Source organism: Hordeum vulgare, chromosome 3H, assembly GCF_904849725.1.
Source record: "Hordeum vulgare subsp. vulgare chromosome 3H, MorexV3_pseudomolecules_assembly, whole genome shotgun sequence".
In the NCBI taxonomy this organism is placed as follows: domain Eukaryota; kingdom Viridiplantae; phylum Streptophyta; class Magnoliopsida; order Poales; family Poaceae; genus Hordeum; species Hordeum vulgare.
This window is the reverse complement of record NC_058520.1, coordinates 600,885,401-600,903,824: the sequence shown is the minus strand read 5'-3', so window position 1 is coordinate 600,903,824 and position 18,424 is coordinate 600,885,401. Positions and strand designations below refer to the sequence as shown.

Genomic DNA, 18,424 nt, shown 5'->3' with positions numbered 1-18,424 from the left:
CAATACTACTCAGAGTCCAACTGTAACCTACCTTGTACAATAATATTCGACACAACTCTAACACTGAAGGCCTGATGACGTAGACAAAGGAGCATATTCTTCTAGCTCCATAGGTTCTGAATTCTGAGAAGTTTTTCCAGCAATAGCATGTTGTCTTTGTAGTTCTGAGCAGATGGACATTTCTCCTCTGTTTTCTTTAGGTTGGTGTGCCGTATCTTTGTGAAATTGTGATGATCCAGAGTTACTACAATGTGGGGAGGTGGAGCTTTGCCATATGCTGGCGTTTTCCAGTTCTCTACATTGTTTTTTTTTTTTTACTTTTTAGCTAATTATTATGTTCCTGTTCTAACATAATTTTTTGTCCCCCTTTTTTATGGAGAGCTCCTCAGTTTCTAGAGGTTGCCTCACGATGAGGTTCCTATCATCCGTGGATCTGCCTTGTCATCCATGGATGGCCATGATTATCCTCCCACTCCTACCCCTCTTGCCTCTCACCGCTGCCCGAACATGGCCATCCTGCGGCGAGAGCGGCACCTACAAATCAAATAGCACCTATGAAGCCAACCTCAGGCTCCTCTCTTCCACCCTCCCGAAGAAAGCAGCATCCAACACCACCCTCTTTGCCACCGACACCGTCGGCAATGTTCCGAACACCATCTTCGCCCTTGCTCTCTGCCGCGGGGACTCCAATGCCTCTGCCTGCGAGGGATGCTTGGTTACTGCCTTCCAGGACGGGCAGGAACACTGCACGGACAATAAGGATGCCACCGTGTACTACAATAGCAATCCCTGCATGCTCAGGTTCTCCAACCAGAATTTTCTTGCCACCACCGTCAATGACAATATACTCGTCATTGTGAGCCTCGAGATGTTGATGAACAACTCGACAATACCGGCTGACTCCTTCAGCCGCTTGTTATTCACACTTGTGAACGACACGGCTCAATCGGCCGCGAACAACTCGAGGAGGTTCACCACCTCGCGCTTAGACGGCAGGTCGGCAGCTCCTTCCCGACGCTCTACTGCCTTATGCAATGCACGCCCGACCTGGCCGCTGACGACTGTGCGGCCTGTTTCCAGCCTTACTACCAGTTAACAGTCAAGTACATGGACGGTAGGAAAGGTGGTTGAGTTTTGGGGACACGGTGTGCAATCCTCAACCGTCTGGTGAGAAACATATTGACTTTTGGTCGAGTTTGAGATGTGTTCGTCGCCTGATCTGCTGCTCGCGTGACCGCCAAGCCGTCACGCGCGCTGCCTGCTGCTGCTCTACGTTGCCCCTCCAGCGATCAGCCTGGCCGGCTGGCCACCTTGCCATCCCCACAGAGGAAACTGTACTGATCTGTCAATCAATCAAGGTAAGCCCTAGGTTTAGACGTTTAGTTCTCTCTTTTTATAATTTCCACACTCTTATGCTGTTCTGATTTCCGTGTTAAAAAGGTAGCATATTCTGTATTAATTATCCATGTGTACAAATTCACTTTTAAATCGGTAAGTAGATTGTTTGAATCTAGCTTCACGTCCTAATTTTGTATGAACAAGTTTGAGCATATGAGAGTAGTATTTCAATTTATTCATACTCATATTTATCAAATTATTGTGCCTCAAGTGGTTAGTTTAATTTTATTTTGGCAATGAACTTGCAATAGTTACGTGTGTGATTACATTATCTTATAAGGAAATATATAATTTTGCTTATTACACACTATATGTATGCTTGTGTGCTTGGCTTTTTAAATGACTAAGCCATTAGTTCGTATCCATGTTTCTGGATGAAAAAAAAACGCATACATCTTTGCCCCCACTAGTAGAAAACGGGCCTTTGGCCTGGACCATTTAGTCCCGGAGTGCCTCTGGGCCGGGACTAAAGGCCCGGCCACGTCGCCCCAATTCTCAGTGCCTCCCTCGAGGCTTTAGTCCCGGCCCGTAAGGAGCCTTTAGTCCCGGTTCGTGTCCCAAACCGGGACTAAAGGGCTACGCGGCGGGCAGTGGTGGTGGCAACCGTTCGTATCCCCCTTTAGTCCCGGTTGGTGGCTCAACCCGGGACTAAAGGACTAACACGTGGCCTGCCGTAGTGGGGCGACCGTTGGCATACCTCTTTAGTTCCGGTTGGTGGTTGAACCAGGGACTAAAAGCCTAACACATGGCCTGTCGTAGTGGTGGCAACCGTTTGGTATACCTCTTTAGTCCCGGTTGGTGGCTCAACCCGGGATTAATGGCCCAAACGGTTTGCATCCCGCGTCGTTTCGGGAGATGAAAAGCACGAACCGAAGCGTACAGTCGCCCTTTCTCTGTTCTTCTTCTCTCTCGCGTCGCCCTCTCTGTTCTTCTTCTCTCTCGCGTCGCCCTCTCTGTTCTTCTCCTCTCTTCTTCCCTTCTCTTCTTCCACCATGCCAACTATCTTTCGTGAGGTGGTCGCGCATGGCGCGACGAAGCTCCGTGTCGTGTACACGAACCTGAGCACGGAGGTGCCGTTTTTCCTTCAACAGTTGAAGGAACGATGGTTTAACCACGCAGCGGATCATGAGAAGTTCTTCGGGCTTGATCTGGAGTACACGGCCAATCAACGCGGTGTTGCCGTCATCCAAATATGCTTCGCAATCCATGTCTTAATCTTCCAATGGGCGAAGTAAGTTTTGAGGCTTTCTTTGATCCAAGATAATGACATTGTATAAGTTTATTTGTTTCTATCATAGTTGGTTCCCTTCAAATAGTTGTAGTGAAACAATTTTGATTAGTTGAAGGGGAGCACAATCTAATTGGAATAGTGTTCCATAATCTGAAAAATCGTATTAGAATCAACTAGTGTTTAATATGTTCCATTGAAATCATAGTTGGTTCCCTTCAAATAGTTGTAGTGAAACAATTTTGATTAGTTGAAGGGGAGCACAATCTAATTGGAATAGTGTTCCATAATCTGAAAAATCGTATTAGAATCAACTAGTGTTTAATATGTTCCATTGGAATCATAGTTGGTTCCCTTCAAATAGTTGTAGTGAAACAATTTTGATTAGTTGAAGGGGAGCACAATCTAATTGGAATAGTGTGCCATAATCTGAAAAATCGTATTAGAATCAACTAGTGTTTAACATGTTCCATTGGAATCATAGTTGGTTCCCTTCAAATAGTTGTAGTGAAACAATTTTGATTAGTTGAAGGGGAACACAATCTGATTGGAATAGTGTTCCATAATCTGAAAAATCGTATTAGAATGAACTAGTGTTTAATATGTTCCATTGGAATCATAGTTGGTTCACTTCAAATAGTTGTAGTGATCTATCTAGGTTCCATTGCATATGTTCTATTTGAATCCTAAAGATAAGTTTTTCTTTAGTTGTAGTGAAACATGTTTCCTTATTGCAGCAGTATGTAACATTTGTTCCATTCTAATTTGTTTCTGTTGCAGGAGTGACAAGCATTGTCCTGAACTCATGGAGTTCCTTCGCAGCGGCGTCACTTTTGCTTCCGTTGACATAAGGAACGACAGGCTGAAGATGAGACATAGCTTCGGTATTGAGATACCAGCTGGTTGCCACGTTGATCTCCACACGATATTCAGGCTTCGACATGACAGGACTTCGATGGCTCATATGGCAGTTGCCTTGATCGATGAGTCATATGGTGATATGAAGACCAGTTTTCCAAAGTATCAGCACAAACTTTGGGAGAAGGGCCCACTTGATGATATCAACATTCAGTATGCAGCAAAAGATGCATACGTTTCATACGAGTTGTATCGCAAGATTCGAGTCGTCAACTATGGCCAGCGTCACCTCGAGGAACTTGGACATTCTGATTTAGATGATTCACACGAGTAGTGTTCTGAACGTCTAACACTTGTCTATGGTAGCTATTATTATGTACTGTTTGGGCTAGTATCATGTACTTCTTGGACCAATTTATATATGTCTAGTTTCTGTTTGTGCCATTTATAGTTTCCAAATTTGAATGGTTTAGCCCTTTCTAACTTCATTTGCTACTTTTGAATGGTTTAGCCCTTTCTAACTTCATGGTATCATGCATTTCGACCACATATATATACAAAAAGTCTTCAGTTCAAATAAGTTCAGTGCTTTTCAATTTCAGGGTAAACTAGCTCAAAAAAAATAAGTAAATGCACGAAATATACCAAATGAAGTCAGAAATTGTTGAAATTTTTTGATGTGCCTTTGAATGGTGCATTTTGAACACACAAAAAGTATGGAGTTCAAATAAGTTTTAAAAAAATGAATCCCTTTGTAAGAGATGAGTTCTCGTTCGAAACCCTGCTACTTCGAGAGAGATTGTCAGTTTTGTACACGAACTGCATCCAGTCTTTGTCGTAGCCCTCTAAACTTTTTAAGACATGCTATGTGGTGAAATGATGATAGCATGCCAACTTTCAACATTTTCAGAGTTCATTTGTAGTGCTTTTCAATTTCAGGGTCAACTAGCTCAAAAAAAAAAAGTAAATGCACGAAATATAACAAATGAAGTCAGAAATTGTTGAAATTTTGTGATGTGCCTTTGAATGGTGCATTTTGAACACACAAAAATTATGGAGTTCAAATAAGTTTTAAAAAAATGAAATCCCTTTGTAAGAGATGAGGTCCCGTTCGAAACCCTACTACTTCGAGAGAGATTGTCAGTTTTGTACACGAACTGCATCCAGTCTTTGTCGTAGCCCTCTCAACTTTTTAACACATGCTATGTGGGTGAAATGATGATAGCATGCCAACTTTCAACATTTTCAGAATTCATTTGTAGTGCTTTTCAATTTCAGGGTCAACTAGCTCAAAAAAAATAAGTAAATGCATGAAATATACCAAATGAAGTCAGAAATTGTTAAATTCTGTGATGTGCCTTTGAATGGTGCATTTTGAACACACAAAAAGTATGGAGTTCAAATAAGTTCAAAAAAAATGAAATCCCTTTGTAAGAGATGAGTTCTCGTTCGAAACCCTGCTACTTCGAGACAGATTGTCAGTTTTGTACACGAACTGCATCCAGTCTTTGTCGTAGCCCTCTCAACTTTTTAACACATGCTATGTGGGTGAAATGATGACAGCATGCCAACTTTCAACATTTTCAGAGTTCATTTGTAGTGCTTTTCAATTTCAGGGTCAACTAGCTCAAAAAAATAAGTAAATGCACGAAATATAACAAATGAAGTCAGAAATTGTTGAAATTTTGTGATGTGCCTTTGAATGGTGCATTTTGAACACACAAAAAGTATGGAGTTCAAATAAGTTTTAAAAAATGAAATCACTTTGTAAGAGATGAGTTCTCGTTCGAAACCGTGCTACTTCGAGAGAGATTGTCAGTTTTGTACACGAACTGCATCCAGTCTTTGTCGTAGGCCTCTCAACTTTTTAACACATGCTATGTGGGTGAAATGATGATAGCATGCCAACTTTCAACATTTTCAGAGTTCATTTGTAGTGCTTTTCAATTTCAGGGTCAACTAGCTCAAAAAAATAAGTAAATGCACGAAATATAACAAATGAAGTCAGAAATTGTTGAAATTTTGTGATGTGCCTTTGAATGGTGCATTTTGAACACACAAAAAGTATGGAGTTCAAATAAGTTTTAAAAAATGAAATCACTTTGTAAGAGATGAGTTCTCGTTCGAAACCGTGCTACTTCGAGAGAGATTGTCAGTTTTGTACACGAACTGCATCCAGTCTTTGTCGTAGGCCTCTCAACTTTTTAACACATGCTATGTGGGTGAAATGATGATAGCATGCCAACTTTCAACATTTTCAGAGTTCATTTGTAGTGCTTTTCAATTTCAGGGTCAACTAGCTCAAAAAAATAAGTAAATGCACGAAATATAACAAATGAAGTCAGAAATTGTTGAAATTTTGTGATGTGCCTTTGAATGGTGCATTTTGAACACACAAAAAGTATGGAGTTCAAATAAGTTCAAAAAAAATGAAATCCCTTTGTAAGAGATGAGTTCTCGTTCGAAACCGTGCTACTTCGAGAGAGATTGTCAGTTTTGTACACGAAGTGCATCCAGTCTTTGTCGTAGCCCTCTCAACTTTTTAACACATGCTATGTGGGTTAAATGATGATAGCATGCCAACTTTCAACATTTTCGAAGTTCATTTGTAGTGCTTTTCAATTTCAGGGTCAACTAGCACAAAAAAAAAGTAAATGCATGAAATATACCAAATTAAGTCAAAAGAACAAAATAGATAATAGTTTGGATAGTCAAAATTATTAATTATGAAAATAAAAAATAGTTTTGCATTATTTATTCAATTTGAAACACTTTTCATTATCATAGTTTTGTCAAATTCTCAAATATGCAAAAAGAATTTTTAATAAACATAGTTTTTAATTGAAAATAACAAAATAGATAATAGTTTGGATAGTCAAAGTTATTAATTATGAAAATAAAAAATAGTTTTGCATTATTTATTCAATTTCAAACACTTTTCATTATCATAGTTTTGTCAAATTCTCAAATATGCAAAAAGAATTTTTAATAAACATAGTTTTTAATTGAAAATAACAAAATAGATAATAGTTTGGATAGTCAAAATTATTAATTATGAAAATAAAAAAAAATGAAACTATATTCGAGATCATAAAGAAAATTCAACCTAAATTCTCATTTGAATTTAGATTGAATTTTCCCTATAATTTATAATATAGTTACAATTTTGAGTGAGTTTAGGCCCGTAAGCCTGCTTTAGAGAGGAGCTCGATGGAGAAGCTGCGACGGGGCTTATAAACAAGTGTTAGTCCCCCTCGCTGGGCGAGGTGAGACTAAACTTATCGTACAACCGAGGAGGGTCTTTAGTCCCGGTTGGTGCCACGCCCCGGGACCAAAGACCCCCTTTAGTCCCGGCTGGAGCCACGCACCGGGACTAAAGACCCCCTGCTTCCCGCCTCTTGGTCTGCCCGAAAAGAGGCCTTTAGTCCCGGGTCGTGGCTCCACCCGGGACTAAAGGGGGTCTTTAGTCCCGGCCCGAGCCACGCACCGGGACTATAGATCCACCTATATAAGCGGGACTTCGAAAATTTCCAACCCAATTCTTCCATTTCTCTTCTTCTTCCTCTCGTTCTCCTGCCCGGCGCGGCACAGCGACGAACGTAACCGACGCCGTCAGGCTGCCCGCCGTCCTGCTCGCCGTCGGCCGTCCTCCTCGCCGCCGCGCCATCCTCCTCGCCGTCGCACCGTCCTCCTAGCCGTCGCGCCGTGCTCCTCGCCGTCGCGCCGTCCTCCGCGCCGTCCTCCTCGTCAACACTTCGGCCAGTAAGCCCCCCGCCCCCTCCTCCCCAACACTCCGGCCAGTATAGAAGAAAAGAAGAAAAAGGAGAAGAGAAGAAGAAAAAGGAGAAGAAAGGAAGAAAAAGGAGAAGAAAAGAAGAAAAAGGAGAAGAAAAGAAGAAAAAGAAAAGATTTTTTTTGTCATTTAATTCCTATTGTTATTTGGTTTGTGCTAGATTATTAGGGTTAGTAATATTTATAATTAGGTTAGGGTTACAAGAAGAAGAAATATGAACAAAAATAAGAAAATAAGATTAGGAAAAATGGAAATAAGAAGAGGAGGAGAAGAAAAGAAGAAAAAGTGTATATTGTATAGTGTATATGCTTAAGTGTATAGTGTATATAGTGTATAGTGTATAAGGAGAGGAGGAATTTTGCTATCGTGTATATAGTGTATAGTGTATAAGAAAAGAAGAAAAGAAGAGGAGGAGAAGAGAAGAAAAGAAGAGGAGGAGAAGAGAAGAAAGAAGAGGAGGAGAAGAAAAATGAAAATAAGTGTTAATAGTTTAATTTTGCTATTGTATATGCTTAAGTGTTAATAGTTTATTTTTAGCAAGAAAATTAATAGAACTAGTTTATTTTTTAGTTCATTTTACGATGCCTATCCCGCATCCTCGTCGTCGACTCGGCGGAGGACACCTGCTTGATCAGAGGGGCCCTGTCCGGGACTGGGCTCCGCCCGGTTGGTATTGGGAGGTGCTACCTTCCGGGGGCGTAGGTTGGTGAGGAGCCAGCCCGTCGTTGACCCGTTCCTTGTTTGGTGGCGGTCGCGTGGGCCAGTGAGGGTGCCGAGGCTTCCGGACACCGCGGAGGTGGTACGTCACCGTGTCAGCAAGGAGGATGAGCACGTCCGTCGCTACATGGTTGCGTTGGAGGGCAGGTTCGAGCATACCTGGCAGGTTCTTCGGGGATCTCACTGGAGCTATGATCCTGTGATGGTTCCTTCTCTTTGGGTGTCCACCGCCCGCGCCGATGAAGCCACCGTCTTGACAATATCTGTCGCTATTCCTATTCAGTTGATGAAGGGATGCTGATAGTCCGAACCTAATACCAAACATACATCGCAGCAAAGCTTAACATTTAAGTCCGGAGACTCGAACCAAAGCCACTTTCCCGGTATGAGGCACACACCGGTCGAGCGCACCTTCACAGGCCGTCGTCGCCAACTGCCATTGATCCATCTTCAGAGCTGTACTGAAGCATCGCCCTTGCCCGGCCTAGCTGTCGTTGACGCCACCATGATGCCAGACAACGCCACGATCCTGCGCTCGTCCATCATCGTACGCCTAACGGCGAGACCCCGGTGCTCCATGCCGCTGAGACCCGTCGTTGTCGACGTGACAGATGCCACGCCGCTCCTCCTTTGCGAACACCACCTGTTGCCACTGGTCCCGTCCCCTCCGCCATCAGTACATTTGCACTCCCAACCAAGGACCAATGCCGCTAACGACATCTCCAGGAAGGTCACGACGCGAACAACACTGCTTCCGACAAATCTGAAGAGGATTGAAGTTTTTCACCCGAGAAGGGGATCGGGGTGGGTCATTTGGGACCTAAGCTGCGCCTCCATGAAGGAAAGTGACACCCTTGGGCGTCGCCACCGCCGGGCCGGCTAGACTTGCAAGGTTTCCCCTAGACCCCAAGTACACCACCAGGGCTCACCACCACTAGATCCGGCAGACGCAAGCCACCGTGACGTCAAGAGATGCAGCATGACAGAGGGGAACCTCCAATCTGATGCAATAGAGCACCACGCTCCAGCCAGATTCCATCGGTGACCCGCCGCCCATGCGGCCGAGCACACTGGATAGTGTCTCCTGCCAATGTCGCCAGCCGCCGAACAATCATGCCGGCAGGGCCGCCGCCCCAAGAACCGCAGGCCTCCGATGCGAGCCTATGGTCCATAGACCGTCGAGATAGAGCGAGTGCTGAGATCGCCGCTGCCACCTTCCCCGGCGCCCGCACGGGCTTTCTCGGCGGCTGTCTCCGGTGGCGGCGAGGAAAGAATGGGGGATGAAGGGGTGGCGGCATAGTGTAGATCTTTAGCACTAGAAAGATGGGGGTTGGCGACGTGAATCGATGGGTCGCCATTGATCTCTCATACCGCCGGTGCTATAGCGTGCTATTTAAAATATTTATTCATACCAAAGCCCCTTAGCGCATGACGTTGTTATAAAGCACTATTCAAAACCATGATAACATCACATGGAACAACAGATAGATGAGAAAATGACCATATCAAGAAATTGTGGTAAGCTTAAGCCTTCTTGAAGATATTTATTTGAAAAGGAGAATATACCAGCCTCTATATCAATCGATGGACACAGCCATAGCTTTGCATGCGTACTGCTATGTCCACTACTCATGAATTCCCTCCGTCTCATAACATAGGAGTGTTTTTGACTCATTATTGTCAAAAACGTTCTTATATTATGAAACAGAAGGAGTAGATCTTTCTAGAAGTGTGTCACTTTCGGTAATTTCCGCATTCATCAAGCTAGTTGGGAAGGTATAGAATATACCAGGAGAAAGTAGTAAGTTGTTTTAGCTGCCCAAGTGACTGTACCACACAGCTTAATTATGTCCCCTTTGTTCTGGATTTGTATCCAGATTCAGGTCCCCTCAGGTGCTAGTCTCTAGTGCCAGCTGAATACACTAGTTAAGGATAATCGATTAGCTTAGAGCCCCCAACTGGCTTGATTTTTAAACAAAAGGCATCGATCCGTGGACCTCTCATATCGGGCAAACGCAGGTGAGTCTGTCATGTGGTGTCGCTAAGGATAAATTAACATTCGGTGCAATGTACCTGGTTCAAGCGCCAGCCTATAGCTTTATTCTGTGAAGTTAGCTTTCCGTCCCTTGCGTTGTCATTCTCTTGATTTTTAAATCAAGGTAAATATATTTGGTGCAAAAAATAAGGTAGCTCCAAGATACGTTCGCATGGATTTAAAAAGAGGTGCATGAATTTGATAAAATGTTCTCTAATTTGAAAAAAGTGCAGGAACTGAAAACTGTTCTTGAATTTTAAAAAATGTTCACGAATTTTGAATAAATATTTATGAACTAAAAATGTACATGAATATTTTTTAATGTTCACATAAATGTTCACACTTTTTTACATTGTTCATGAATAAAACAATAAATTGAAAAACAAATCGAATATAATGTTCATGATGTTTTCAAAAAAAGAAAATAAAAAGCAAACCCCAAAAAAATTGAATAGAAATCAACAAAATAACAGAAGGTAAGGGAAGGGGAAAACCCAATAAGGCATTATTTGGGGGAAAACGAGCATAGGCCGGGGGATCTACCAAACGAGCATGTTGGGTCACATGGATCACGATGAGAGGACGAAAAAATTGTGGAGGTCTAGGATTCCGCGACATTGAGTTATTCAATTTAGCCCTCTTGGCAAGGCAAGCCTACCGAGATTTGATGGATACAGAGTCCCTAAGTGTGCTGGTCTTGAAAGCCAAATACCACCACAATGCTGAATTATTGCAAGCTGGCCTTGGTTCGGCTCCATCTCGAATAAGACGGTCGGTACTTGAGGGGTGAGATGTACTAAGGCCCTGTTTCTTTAAAAAGTCCTAAGACTTTTTTTTAGTCCCAACTAAAAAGTCTCTAATCCCTATCCGTTTTTTTCCAAGGACTAAACATGGACTAGAGGTCATTAAATGACATGCAAAAAGACCATGTTACTCCTAATAATATACTAGAAGTTATTAAATGACATGATAAAAGTAGGGGCACTGTTGAGAAAAGTGTCAAAAAAGTCCCAAAAAGTCCCTTCCATAGGGACTTCTTCCTTTAGTCCCAAATACCCCATTTTAGTCCCTAAAAGTCCCTCCTGTTTCTTTCACATGGGACTAAAAAAGACCAAAAAGTCCGTGAAAAGAAACACAATCTAACACAAGGGCCCATTCGCGTGGGTGATGGTCAAACGACGAATATCTGGCAACATAATTGGGTTCCTAGTTCTTCGAATATGAGGTCAATCCTGTGGAGGATAGCAAACTCATACCAGATGATTGTCGAGTTAATTCTATTGAGTGCAGAATGGGACAGAGCTACTGTTTCAGAAAATTTTATACCTACGGATGCGAAGGCCATCATGCCTACACCCCTGTGCACATGACATATCGATGTTTTTTGGTCATGAATGCATTGAAAGAACGGAGTCTTCTCCATATGGCCAGCCTATCACATGCTAGTTGAAACTAAGATGAGGAGAGAAGCTTGGCTCGAAGGCCAGTTAGAGAACTTAAACATGAAGACATAGACCAAATCGCAGGAAAAGCAATGGAAGGTTGATGTGCCGTCCAAAGTTAAGATCTTCTTATGGAGGCTCGCGCAACAGTCAATCCCCACGGCTGATCTCCTACACCATCGCAACATGTCCACTAGCACCAAGTGCGGGTTGTGTGGGTCTGAGGATTCTTGGCAACATTCCTTGCTCCATTGCACGGTTGCTCATTGTTTCTGGGCGCTACAGGACGCTGACCTCGTCGAAGCGTTAAATAACACCTGGGAGCACGACGTGAGAAGATGATTGTTTGCTTTAATAGACATGCTTTCTCCGACTGAGTTCATTCAGATTGAAGTGACTCCCAGGGCTCTTTGGTACTCAAGGAGGCATGCCCTGCATGAAAACATTTTCCAGAGCCCACTTTCCACGCACAACTTCGTCATAAAGTACATCCAAGAGTTGGGAGAATGCAAGCCAAAGAGAAGTCCATCAGTTACAATGGAAAACCCACGGCAAGTTACTCCAAGATGGATACCATCGCCGCCTGGTTCTGAAATGATAACGGTGGACGACATAATGTCAAGGAGCTATGATGAGGGTTCTTTCGATGTATAGTGTGTAGGGACTCGTCAGGTCTTTATTTGGGCCCATTAGTCATCAGTATAGCAGGTATAACAAACCCAACGACGTTAGAAGCTCTGTCATGTCATGAAGCGCTTGCTCTGGCATTGGATATATATTTATCACATGTTATTGTCGCCTCCTATTGCTACAGTGTGGTCCATGACATCATAACGCAAATAGGAGGTGAGTATGCAAGCACTGTTAAGGACATGGTGGAGACTGCAAGATCCATCAACAACGGCACCTTCATCTTCAAAGGTAGAGCTACTAAGTCTCGGTTATGGACGCCATGTGTGGCTTTTAAACCCACTAAATCTTCGTTGTAACCCATGAACATCATTGAGTAATAATAAAGTGTGTTTCGGTTATGAAAAAAATGACCCCCCCCCCCCCGCCCCGTTCAGTTTTCCTGTGTTTTTTGGCCGGTTTTAGCGCATTTAATTTTTTGTATTTTAACTTTTTCAGTAGTTTTAAATTCATGTAATTTTTAAAATCAGGCTATATTATTAAAAAGGAACATTTCGCATTTGTCAGCATTACGTAAATTCATGATTTTTCAATTTATTCATACGTTTGAAATTCAGGAAACCTGTGAACATATTTTAATTCTTCAAGACATCTAAATTCATCAATATTCTTATAATTCATGAATATTTTTTACTTGTAAATTTTTTTTGAATTAATGAACATTTAAAAATATGCATTAAATGTTTTAAATTCATAAACAAAATTTTCAAATGTGCCAGAAAGCTTCACTGATTTTTTTAAATGACATTTTTGTACTGACTTTATTCTCAATGGATTGTCCCCAGAAAATAATGCGACAGAGTGGCAGCGGCGACCGCTACTTGGGTCAAGACCAACAAGCTTTGCTAAAGCGTTGGCGCAGACATGCTTACTCCACGGAGAAAATCGGCTATTTACCACTTTCAATACCGGGCTTCGCAAATTTGCCACTTTCAAGATTGACTTTGTAAAAATGCCATTCAGCTTGTGTACATTTTGATTATCATGCCATTTTTTTTATTTTTACATTGTTTTTATTTTTATTTTCCATTATTTGGCAACTGAAAGGACCAAAGTACCCTGATACTATTTATATTAATTTGGGATCAGATCAGGCACTTGAAGTGGACCATCCCTGAATATCTTGCTTGCGACATTCCTGACGATCACCATCAGGCCGTTGGTGCTGATATTGAGCGCTGGCCTCACTACTAGGGCACTTATCTAGCATGTCAATGGGCGAGCTGCTCCAACACGGGACAGGGAAGTGTGAGCTGGGTTGTCGAGCACAGGGGAGGCCGAGCGCGTAGGTGTGGGCGAGCACCGGCGACGAGGTGCGGTGGCTCGCGCAGGCATCTGCGAGGCGAGCTGAACTGCGCCGGTGCGTGCAGACGTGGAAGAGCAGCAGCGGTGGCCTGTAATGGCTCAGGCAGGCATACTAAGAGCTGCGGTGACTCGTGTAAACATCCGCAACGTACGACGGCGAGCAGCCGTGATGGCAAGAATGAGCATCACGAGCTAGTTTCAGGGCAATCAGATGCAACCTATCCATAAACGCATCAGATTAGTTAGATTGCATTAAGGGTACTTTGGTCCTTCCAAGTGTCAAATAATGAAAAAGAAAAGGAAAAGCAATGGAAAAAGGAAAAATGGCACAGTAATCAAAATTTACACGAGCTGGGTGGCATTTTTACAAAGCCAATCTTGAAAGTGGTAATTTTCCGAAGCCCCATGTTGAAAGTGGCAAATAACCGATTTTCTCTACTCCACGCATAGGCCCCGAAAATGCTAGACCTATTAAATCCTATTTACGTTTACTAAACCTTCCAACTAATCTAAACATGCCCCCTGATTTTCAGGGGTGGGTGGGCCTCATCCTCCTCTTAATCCAATCAATGATTGCCAAATCAGACTATCCCGCGTACGTAAACATTTACGTAGATGTAGCATTACTCGGCCTTGGGAGCAGCAACCACAAGAGCACTGCCCACGGTAATGAGTCAGCGAGCTCCAGTTGTTCTATTTCTTTCTTCACTCATATTTTCCCTGTTTCTCCTTTTTGCTGCCTTTACCCTTTTTTCAATTTCTGTATGTTCTTTATTTCTTAATTGTATTTATAAAAAATTCTACATTCATCTATATCATTAAAACTCAGGAAATTTTTGGTATTTATCAAGATTATTGGAATTCATGAATATGTTTTTCAATTTGTGAACTTTTTGAAATTCAGGACATTTTTTTATACTTTGAAACATTCTTTTAATTCAAAAATATTTTTCCAAAATTTTCAATAGTTTTTTAATTCTTGAATACATCTAAATCTCGTCAACATTTTGAAATTCATGTAGATTTTTTCAAGTTGTAAATATTTTTCCAATTCGTGAACATTTTAAAAATATTCAATTTTTTGAAATTCATGAATAAAATTCTCAAATATGTTAGAAACTGGAAACATATATTTTAGTTGGGGGCTGATATTTTTTTAACTGATTTTGTTCTCAATCGAGTAGCAGCAAAAATAGAAGAGCGGTAGTCAGCGAGCGACATGTGAATGAGTCAACGAGCGCTACTAGCCCAAAGCCCAACAAGCTTCTCTGGACCGTTGACGCGGGCATTTGCCCTCCATACAAATACGTAACATGCTGAACAAGAACATCCAGTGGCGGACCCAACCTACTGGGTCAAGGTGGGCCAACAGTTCATACATTCATAAATATTTATTTTCATTTGGTTATCCTACCTACTTTGGTATGGTATATTGGTTGATTTGTAAATCTAGGGTGGACCGCGGCCCTACCCTGGCCATCCTATACCTCCGCCACTGCCTGCAGGGTAGGATTGAAGAGCTCCTCCCCGGTGCCTAAGGTACCGGTTACTCGTTACAACGTCAAACGAACTGCTATGAGCTGCCCCATGTAGCAGACTACTTGTTCCTCCTTGCCCGTTCGCTTTACCCGTCGTCGGTCCCAGCAACTCTGTATTGTTGTTGCAGCTCTTCAATGTTGTTGTAGTAGCTTCGCGCGTCGCCGTTCCAGCACAATCCTATGTTGGAGGCAGCTTCCGCATGCGCCGGCCGCATCTTCTCGCATTGACGGTTCCAACACCGCCGTGCATTTATATCACTAAAGTAATGATCCAAATGCTATTATATTTCTTTACAGAGTGAGTACTAAGTATACTTCAAAGTTACTGCTTGAATATATTGATAATCAGATAGTACTAAACATAAAAAGCTTTTCCTTGCCACACAAATTGAGATAGAAGGATGATGATTTTCATGTTACGTAGAAGGGTCTGTTAATTAAATATATGAACTTTCATTGACATCAAAGGCACACTTTTGTTGCAGTAGTTAGCTGGTTCAGTTTTATTTCTATATTGTATGCTTTTATCTCTTTCCACGATGGTACATTTGGGCACCCTTCTTGTTTGGCATTGAGTTACTCGCAGGAAACCTACCATAGAACGTGAGAATACAAGCTTGTCTCCAATACTGTAGCTAGCAGCAAGGATTAGATTCATGTAGTCTAAGCTCCTCCTGAGACGAATTTTATGGATCCAGTTGTACAGTAATTGCACTATTTTCGGTTCACAGTGTCAGCTGAATCTTGTATGGTTAAAAAATATTGGTTGATAATTTCATTCCTTTCGATAAAATTAGCTTGTACACAGATTTTGCTTTAGTTTTTCATTGATTTAGCTCAGAATGAACGGGCAGGGAGACGCGCGCCTTCATGTTCTTGTTAAATATTATGTCAAGATCAGGCAAGAGGAATGGATCGAAATATTCTAACTCCCAAAAATATTAAGACTATCTATATATACCACACGCACACATATATACCTAAATTACTGAAACCACAATTACCCGTTTAGTACATAATGAAATATCAGTATTAATTATAGCAAATAGCAAGTTCAATAGTTGAAATCCGAGCACATGCCAAATGACAAGTTTCATCATTCAATCATAGGTGGAAAATATCTATAGCTTGATGTCCGATCCACAACTTCATTGGGATGAAGCGAGTAGCTGCGATTTAAACAACTCAATGTAAGTAGTACTAGCTAGGCCCGCTCATCTTTTTTATTCTAGTTTCAATACCATTATGATGCTTGATTATTATTTTCATTAAACTATATTCTCGTAAAGTGCTCGGGGGAGGGAGATGGGAATAATTTATGTGGATACTACGTTTGCGAGTTTATTTGCTAGACGATCCGTGAGAAGGGCAAAGTTTTAGAAAAACTTCGAGTACATACACAATATTCACAATTTTATTTTATTACCATCAATTGTGTTGAGTTTCATTCATGTATATTGACCCATTTTTAAATTAGATCGAACTGATGTGGGACGAACTCCTACCAAAAGACCGCTTATGAGTAATTCAAGAGAAATTGGCGGGATTTTTTACTTGAGAGGTCATATCCAAAACCAGAGAATACCATCGGGAATTGGTAGAGAATTTTGGTAACTAAATATTAGGGATCATAAGAGATATTATATTGTATATATGCATGAACGTGTACTATAATCGTGAAGTATATATACGGAAACATGTTATTCGACCAAGCACGGAGAATGAGGTCACTTTTCTATATTGATGACAATGTTGTGTAATGGTTCCTTCATTGCTATATGTAGTAGAGTCGAGTTGAATGGAAAACATAAAATAAAAATGAAAACCTAAATAAAAATGAATTGAATGGTAAACACAAAAAGAAAAGGGAAACACAACATGAAACACGACCACTCCAAAACCCTAATTAAACCCCTCCTTTCAAAAGAAAACCATGAACCCCATCGCTCGCTTTAGTCGCGGTTGGTGTTATCAACCGGGACTAAAGGTTCTCCTGCCTGAGCGTTCCACAACGGCCACGTGGAGCCCCTTTAGTCTCGGTTCGTAACACAACCGGGACTAAAAGTTTCACAATGTGGAGCCCCTTTAGTCCCGGTTCGTAATACAACCGGGGCTAAAGGTCCTCCTGCCTAAGCGTTCCACAAAGGACAAATTGCTAACCTTTGTGAATACTTGGAGAGATGGGGTGCCTCAAATCTTCACAAATCTTGGTGAAAATTGGATTGTGAGCTCGAGCAAGGGGAAGAACGAAGGAGAGAGTGGAGAAAACAGAGCAATGAGCACGGGCTGTATGAAGGGGTTTATATAGTAAACTCTTTAGTCCCAGTTTGTATCACAAACCGGGACTAAAGGTGCTAGTGCCCCCCCCAGCCTAACAGAACACTGCCACCACCCCTTTAGTCCCGGTTTGTGTCACAAACCAGGACTATAGGTCCAAATCGAACCGGGGCTAATGATGCCCGAGCCCACCGACGGCTCCTAGCCGTTGGAACCGGGACTAATGGTCATATTAGTCCCGGTTCAAAACCAAACCGGGACTAAAGGGTCAAACGAAAGGCCTGTTTTCTACTAGTAAAAAGGGGGCATTCAGTCCCGATTCCTTAGTCTCGGTTACACAACCGGGACTAAAGGCCCTTACGAACCTGGACTAAAGCCCTGTTTTCCTCTAGCGTGTTGATGTTTTTGGATTTTCATTTCTACTCAATCTATCTTAAAGTATAATGTATATTAGTTTTTTGAAAGTCAAACCTCTTTAAATTTGACCATATTTTTGTACAAACATATTAGTATCCATAATATCAAATAGGATTCTTAGATTCATCATGAAATGAATTTTCATATTTTATTATTTAGTATTGTGGATGTCGATATTTTTTGCGTGTGCACTAGTAGAAAAAGGGCCTTTGGCCTGGATCCTTTAGTCCCGGCCTGCCTCTGGGCCGGGACTAAAGGCCCGGCCACGTCGCCCCAAATCGCACGAGGCTTTGGTCCCGGCCCGTAAGGAGCCTTTAGTCCCGGTTTGTGTCTCGAACCGGGACTAAAGGGTTTGGAGGATTTAGTCCCGGTTCGTGTCTTGGACCTTTAGTCCCGGTTCGTGTCTCGAACCGGGACTAAAGAGTTTGGAGGATTTAATCCCGGTTGGTGTCTTGAACCGGGACTAAAGGGTAGATCAAAGTTAAAAAAGTTGAACTTTCAATGAACTAATACACCTTAGATTTTAGAACGGAGTGAATATTATGTTTGGTTAGTGGCAAAGATGATGGAGTGCCTTTTCTTTTTTATTCATATAATGTGGTGCTCTCGTGGGCTTTTGTGGTGTGATTTTGTGATCTACTAATCAACTCATACTTATGTGCAAAACAAATCCGCGTCGGTGACTGCATGTACTATATTGGTACCATGGTATCACATGTTAACGCT

At 42.0% G+C, this 18,424-nt stretch overlaps 1 protein-coding gene across 1 annotated transcript; it reads left to right on the top strand.

Annotated features, from left to right (window-relative positions):
• Positions 1-3,445, top strand: LOC123440994 (cysteine-rich receptor-like protein kinase 6). Its single transcript, XM_045117529.1, has 2 exons — positions 1-1,358; positions 3,407-3,445. Exon 1 carries the CDS (start codon positions 374-376, stop codon positions 1,094-1,096), a length of 723 nt encoding a protein of 240 aa, XP_044973464.1. The 5' UTR covers positions 1-373; the 3' UTR covers positions 1,097-1,358; positions 3,407-3,445.
• The last annotated feature ends 14,979 nt before the right edge of the window (positions 3,446-18,424 follow it).